This window comes from Poecilia latipinna, unplaced genomic scaffold, assembly GCF_001443285.1.
Source record: "Poecilia latipinna isolate Pla-1442-1.1 unplaced genomic scaffold, P_latipinna-1.0 Scaffold1318, whole genome shotgun sequence".
In the NCBI taxonomy this organism is placed as follows: Eukaryota; Metazoa; Chordata; class Actinopteri; order Cyprinodontiformes; family Poeciliidae; genus Poecilia; species Poecilia latipinna.
The window spans coordinates 135,551-143,098 of NW_015113934.1; the positions used below are offsets into that span (position 1 = coordinate 135,551).

The following is a 7,548-nucleotide window of genomic DNA, read 5'->3' on the forward strand; positions in this document are numbered from 1 at the left end:
ATTCACATAAAAGCTTCAGAAACAACTTTTTGGTACGTTAAAGTGCATCTCCACCATATTTTTATGCCGTTGTCTCCCCAACAATTCAAGTTCAATAAAACCAAAATAAAGTTTCCATTGTTGTCATTTCAATTGACAGCATAATAATCACAATGTTTAAATTATGTGCTCATTTTGAAAAAGCCAAGTCTACAAAGAATTACCTTTATGCAGTTGATACATTTCTCCCTGTGATTTAGCCACAGTAGCCAAGCTTTGCCGATCCCTTTTAATTTTTTCAAACTTTTTTTTTTTTTAAAGACGAGGTATATTCTGTACCAAGGTGACCCAGCCAAAAGTTTTTGGATCAATACCTGCTGCAGGAGACGGCTCTTCAGCTCAATCCTCAAACAGCAGACCAGTCAGTGGACTGGATTGTGCGTCTACACACACTGCCTGCTTAGCAATCAGCTGTGCTGTATTTTCTTTGAGTAATAAATTACCTGAACTGTTGTTTTGCACATTTTGAAAATTCTGCCACCCCGCACCAAAACTTTATCTGCACAATTGTATGAATTCGTTTTTGTCTTCCTGCCACTTGGCAAAGATAATGTCAAATGAAGGGGCCGGTCTTAAGAGGTTTTGATATGGGCATAGATTTATCGATAAGAGATTGTAGGCTGATTTTTCTTAAAACCTTTGTCATGTCTGCCAAGATAGTGTCTAACCTAGTTTCTTGCTAAAATAAAGATTAGCAAGAAACCTTGAAAGTAGTAGCCGTTAAACAGTGTTTAACCTATTGAAAACTGTCAAAATGATTTGAGTTAACATGGGATAACTAATGACTAAGAGATTGGTGGGTTTTTTTCAAAAGGTTTCTTGGTTTTGGTGTTTTTGTCACTTTCTGCTGTTTCAGATAAATGCTGATTTAATGAGCTAAATTAAAGAGTTAACAGTTTGGATTAGATAGAAAATAGTCACTGTAATGGAGTTTCTACAAATGGCAGCATCATTGCAACAGAGACCTGGAGGACACGCGCGTGCGTTTGCATATCGCCGTTGCAGACCAGGCCTAAATACTGCAAAGCAGTGCAAAGTTTTCTGCTGTGTCTAATCTGATTTACAGTGAGGGAGCGAGATGCGACTCTGTCTTTTACCCTTAAAAAGTCAATCAGATTCTTTTACTTTTCCTGTGCATGACCGTCTGTCTGGACATCTTCATCTTAGCTGAAGCTAAGATGAAGCAACTTAAAAAATATAAATAAATAAAAACAGACTTTTCTGCACCATGTGAGTTCAACTGAACCAATACAAAACAAAATGTAGCAATTACTAGTACTTTTAGCTTGCCATTGTTTAACCAAGGCTTTATAAACTTGTCAGACTTCAAGGGATGATCAGATTTTCGAGTAAAAAAATAAATGATGCAGCATAAAATATAAGCTTGTTCCTCCTCTTTTAAAAATGGTGAAGCGGTTACTCCTCTTGCTCATTTTTCAGGCCCCTGTGCTATGGTTACTAACTGTATTCATTTGTCTCAGTTTGTATTCTGCAGAGATTTGTAAAAGGCTGCCAATAGTTATAAATCCAGTATGATCTATGAAAGACAGAATTAAAAGGTTGAAACTTTGCCATTATACATTCTCCCACCATGGACTGAAGTTGGCTGGATTAGTTCTCCTTCATCAATTTGACAAAATATCTATTGATGTTTTTGGGCTTCTTTTCATACCAGACTTTTTCCATGCATGATATTAATCACAACTACAAAAGTACAAAATAGTGAAGGTCAAATCGAGATGACCAGTACCTGTTGAAGCAGCCTAAATGAACAACCGACATCTCTTTGAAGGAAATAGATTTCATTTAAATTGTTTTTTTTACATGTATGTTTTTTCTTTGACTTCATTTTTCACATCACCATAGTCTTGGTCGGGCAAACTGAAAATGACCCGATTGTTGTCAGATTTCTTAATATGAGTTGTGTCACCTTAAAATATGACCTGCATAATTTCAAACATTGCAGTGGGGGAGCAGATAAATTCAACATGGTGTGTTTTCAGAGTACGGCTTCCATACCTTTACTCTTGATTAATTACAAGACAAAAAAAAAAAGAAGAAGCAAAGTTTCTTTTTAAATCCTCATTTGTGTCTCTATTTCTAACATCCAGGTCAAGTTGGGAGCTTCCGGACCTGCGTGACGGCAAGATCCAAGCAATCAGCGACTCGGACGGCGTCAACTACCCGTGGTATGGCAACACCACAGAGACCTGCACTGTGGTAGGGCCCACCAAGAAGGACAGCAAGTTCGCAGTCAGCATGAATGACAATTTTTACCCCAGCGTTACCTGGGGAGTACCGGTCAGCGACAGCAACGTGCCTCTGCTCAGCAGCATCCAACGCGACCAGAGCTTTACCACGTGGCTGGTTGCCATTAACCAAGCCACCTCAGAGACAGTCGTTCTCCGGACAATCCGCTGGAGAATGAGGCTTCATATTCAGGTGGACCCAGAGAAGCCTCTGGGTCAAAGGGCTGTTTTAAAGGAGCCTGTGGCCCAGGAACAGCCTCAGATACTGGGCAAGAATGAACCCATCCCCCCCAACGCCATGGTGAAACCCAACGCCAATGACGCCCAGGTGCTTATGTGGCGGCCAAAGAAAGGTGATCCCATGGTGGTCATCCCACCTAAATACTGATCTGCTCCTCTGACCAGACTGGCCTTTGATACCCGCTCTACTTCATCCCTTAACTCTATGTTTTGTTTACGTTTTGTTCTCCGTTTTCGCCAACCTCTCAGTGCTTTAATCAATTTTTAATGTGTTTTTTTTTTTTTTTGCCCCAACCCAATTCTTTGCCTCTATAATCCCCCACGTTAGTGAAATAAACACTGACAAACACGAGAAAGAGGCTAATAAAACCACAACAGACGAAAGGACCAGATTTTCCTTTAGAGGAAGGAATTTACTGCAATTACCTGCAACCATTCTACCTTCAAACATAGGTCGGGTCTCACTGTGCTGAAATGCAAAAAATGAACAGAAGCAGTGTTTAATTTATAGTTTAACGCTCTGGCCGACTGGGCCGGCTGATTAGACCGTGGGCGAGGTTAAGCGAGACATGATCGTGTGTGCAAGGCATGCCGCACAAACCGTGTACGAATACAAGTGGTATTTTTTTTTGTTTTTTTACTATTGTTATTATTTATAGACTGAAAGAGGGTGCATTCACTTGTGTTTTATGCTGTTTGGTTATTTACATGACGAAATGCATCGAGTGACTTAGATTTTAGTCATTTTTAAGGAATTCTAGATCTTCGATCCATGCTGCCTTAAGTTTACATCGCTTTCCACTGCAAACGTTTTCGCCTTAAACTGAAGTGCAATGCAGTCATTTAGTCGCCGGTCCCGATTCTTCCAGAGACGCTCGGTGCTGGCACGTGTGGGTTTAGGACCGGAACCAGAGCACAAAAGAAAAATTCTTTTCAGATTGAATCTTTGACGTGTAGAGGAATCCAGTGTCTAGCACCCGGCGTTATGAGTGGGAAAACTGTTATACAATCGAACTAACTCAGTGTGTTTGGGCTTCAAGTGCATTATGCAACAAACGAGATGCTCTGTGAAGCCATCAGATGTACTTAGCACAGTAAACTAAGAACATGTGGAGAAAATTCTAGCGAATAGCACAGTTGACCTCATTGTTGTCACTTTATTCTGCCGATAGGCTGTTGTAGAATTGACTGCATCAATCCATCTCAGGGCCTCCGTTTTACTTCCTCCTTGTCTGTTTTCATCTTCCTGCCACTGTAGCTTACACAGGACATAGAGCAATTTCCCTTTTTTTACGTGTAACTAAAAACAAGAATCTGTCTTTGAAGAAACTTGTCATGTACAACAGTATCCTCCACCAACGCTTTCTCACTTTTTTTTTTCTTTCTCTCCACTGTCGGGGCTGACTAGTAGAGCAGGAAGCAGGCGAATTAATGCCGACTGCTCGGCTGGCATATAGATGACCCACTTCTCCTCTCTGCCTGTCGTAGCTCTCGCTGCATGCCGGGCCTGTCTCCCTTCATTTTACCGCCAGCGAGAGTTAACGCAGGCACACATGCATGAACAAAGAGCGCCGGTCAGCTAAACATCAGCGCTCAACAACCCAATGCTCATTTATGTAGAAAACTTTGAGAGGAAACCAAAATTAGAGCTGAATTTGACTTCAGAAATTTTCTTTCTCCAAAGGCAGGTTTTTTTTTTGTTTTTTTTTTCCTTTTTCAATTTTTATTCCACCAGACAAATTGAATACACATAAGGCTCACCTGTTTATATATTTAACTTTGTATTTAAATGCAAACCTTTCTGAAAATTGAACGAGAAGTGCTGCGTTTGTCTCATATCAGTATTCTAGATCTGGAGCGGCGTCCAGGAATTGGCCAAAAACAATAATAAAAGTGCGACTGCCACTGCCTTTGAAGCTTACCAGTTAAGCCATTTTATCTCATTTGCATAAAATGCAAAAATAGAAGCACAGCTTCTTTTACCTTAAGGCTGGACTAAAGCTAGTATATCCTGACGACAGCTGGGAGAGGCTTCACCCCGCCCACGCACCCTGTGACCCAAAACAGGATAAAGCGGATAAAAAATAATGCAAAGTATTTATTCATTTATTTATTATTTTTTAGATGAATGAACATTTCTGAAAACCAATTGAAATTGTTCTCCTGACTACAGATGTGGGTTAACACTGTTGGAGAATAATCTCCGAAGGCTCTGCAGCAAATGCACTAGAAGTCAAACAACATGACAAAACCGACAGATCAAATCCATCTGTGGATTTAAAGTCATGGAAAGACAAAGTTCAGAATTTTTGAAGTGAGATTCTGTAATGTCTTCCCTGCAGTAGATAACAGTCTTGCTGCTTCGTTTCAGTATAAATCCAGATTAGTTTTTGTTTTTTTTTCTCTAAGGCTAACGCTAACAGCTAAGAGGAAAAAAGGGCCGAGACAACAGCAGACGTCTACCATCTTAAAACTACTTCCTTCCAAAAGCGCCACAGAGGTTTATTCGAATGGAGTTTTTATAAACCATTAAGCTAGCATGTTAACATCAAGCCTTTATTTAAAAAAAAAAAAAAAGTTGATGACTATATGCTCAGAAAATGTAGGAAGGAGGTGTTGCGCAAGCAGTGGTCTTCCTGTGTGAAACGTACTCTGAATGGAGAATGCAGAAGTATTTGAAGTCAAAGTTTCTCACAGGTAAATATTACAGCAACTTAAATGAACACTTCTTTATTTTTTCGCGCTGCCTTACTTCTTTGTTGTTGTTTTTTTGGTGATTACTCTGACTGAAAGGGCTTTACTTGTTTCATTCTTAGTATGTGTTTCACAAAGGAAACTAATTGGTGGCGCACTGCCTCCTATCTCCATTTCCTGTGTAAATAATCAGTATTATTTTGTTTTAAATAACCACATTGTGTAAATGTGACAGTGGTGTAAAGGTTCGTAAAATACTGTTGACGTACAGTTAATCGCTATGACTATCTAATGATTACAGTTGTTTTAGAACTGTAAAAGTCAGCTTTAGTTTTGGCCCTTCTTGAACCGGCCATTTGATTTATCCTTCGGTCCAGACTAATGCGGATTTCTACTAAACGAAGACACCAAGACAGTTATCTGCTGTGGACGAGACACTTCTCTGCTGATAACTTCTTTAACCAGACTTGACTTCTAAGGATCATGAACTATCTCTTAAATACTTTCTTAATTTCAAACTGACACCCATGCTTGGCCTGAGACGGCCACAGTCCCAGGCTGAGACACGGGTGAAAGAAAAGGGAGGCTCAGGCTACTGCGGGACGGCTGTCACATTTAGATATGCAGTGACACACTTTCTGAAGCACCTCTTTGGGCCCAACAGAGCTGAGCCGGACTAGCTCGAGTCACGGTTCAGGCTTACGGAGTCCAAATGACAACAGTAAAGGGCTGTCGCAGTCAGAGGAGTGAATGTAAAGGTGAAGACAAACTCATGCCTGTCATAAAAACGACGCAGACATATTTTTGAAAGCAACTTGGATGCAATCCAAACATTATGAAAAGATTATTATTATTTTTTTCGAATTTTATCCCGTCACCCCGCTGCACGGGGACTCTTTATTTCACAGACTTTGTTCTGAGATTCCAGCCAGACATCCTGTAGCGTAAATACTCCACTTGTCTGCCACCATTTTCTCCACATACAAACACACACACACACACACGCACACACACACACACAAAGTACAGCTGAGGTTATGTCCTTGTCATAAAGCAGGGGTTGAGCTAGCCCACACCAGCATACAGCCTCCCCCTGAGGGGAAGGGAACAGGCCGGTATCTGATTGTCACTGCGGTGTCACATTGGCAGTGTGTACTCATTTAGAGCGGGGGGGACGGGGGGACGGGGGGAACGGCGGCACGTGGATCATGCGACTACAGGCACAAGCGAACAGAGCCATAAGCACAACACACCTGCTCACTACTAATATTTAGGGAGTGATGTGCAGATGTGCAGCTTGTATCTTTGGTTTGTTTTAATATTTGAATTTTAATAATAATAAGAATAATAACAATAATAAAAGGAATTTAAGAGGTCACCGAGTGTGTGTTTGTCCGTAATCATCAGTGTTTATATGTTGGATTGAAGCTAACGAGCTAACGGGCACTAAGTGTCTTCTCTTCATCTCAACCTGTCATGTATGATAATAACGTGTAAGCTGTGTTCACACCAATGAAAAATGTCAGCAATGCTACATGTGCTTCCTTAAAAAAAAAAAAAAAAAGCCAGAGAAAAACAAACAAAGCTTCCAGATTTAGCAGAAGGGTTGTTTTGTTGATAGTCTTTACTTTTGTTGTTCAGATGGCGAAATGTGCCAATGTTGGACAAGAGCCAAAACTATGCTGTGTGACGCCGGCGCCCTCGCGAACTCATAAAAACCTCCTGGCCCCTGAAGTGACCGCTTGGTTTGAATAAATGTTTTTATATTCCCAGAGAAACATTGTGGATCGAATCATGTCTGTGAGGTTGTGTGCCAAGTAAATGGACGTCTCCTCTCCTAAACCCACACCTTCACAGTTCTTCTGAAGGCGGCTACTTTTCCTTTTTGAAGAAAGTATCTGCTCTCCCCTGAGCCACTCAGGAATCCCTCGCCTCATTTCCTGGCTTTTGTTTTTGGTTTTATTTTGAGAAAAATCCACTTTCCATAGGCCTGTCAATAGGCTCTCTCATTATTTCAGCAAATTCAGTTCATCATTTTAAAGGTAACCCTCTGCAATGTAGCACACAAGATGACTAAAGGAAATGAGTGTGTTTGATTTCTTGGAAGCACAGTACACCATTGGAGTATTTTGGGCCGAATGTGTTCTTTTTTGTGTACCAATACTTGAAAATGGGTTGGTTCTGGCAATTGTTTAAAACTGTGAAAATGCACAACACCAGGGATAAAAAAAAACCCATATATATATATATATATATATATATATATATATATATATATATATATATATATATATATATATGTGAGATTTTTTTTTTATGAAAAAAA

General features: G+C 40.2%; 1 protein-coding gene across 3 annotated transcripts in view; it reads left to right on the forward strand.

The window, feature by feature from the left end:
- The window catches only part of fam78ab (family with sequence similarity 78 member Ab), a 16,314-nt gene extending 9,516 nt beyond the window's left edge, over positions 1-6,798 (forward strand). For all 3 annotated transcript variants that reach the window (XM_015055514.1, XM_015055515.1, XM_015055512.1), the window contains one exon: positions 2,151-6,798. In XM_015055514.1, coding sequence (XP_014911000.1) covers positions 2,151-2,676 — 526 coding nt within the window. In that variant the 3' untranslated portion in view covers positions 2,677-6,798. The remainder of the gene's footprint in view (positions 1-2,150) is intronic.
- The last annotated feature ends 750 nt before the right edge of the window (positions 6,799-7,548 follow it).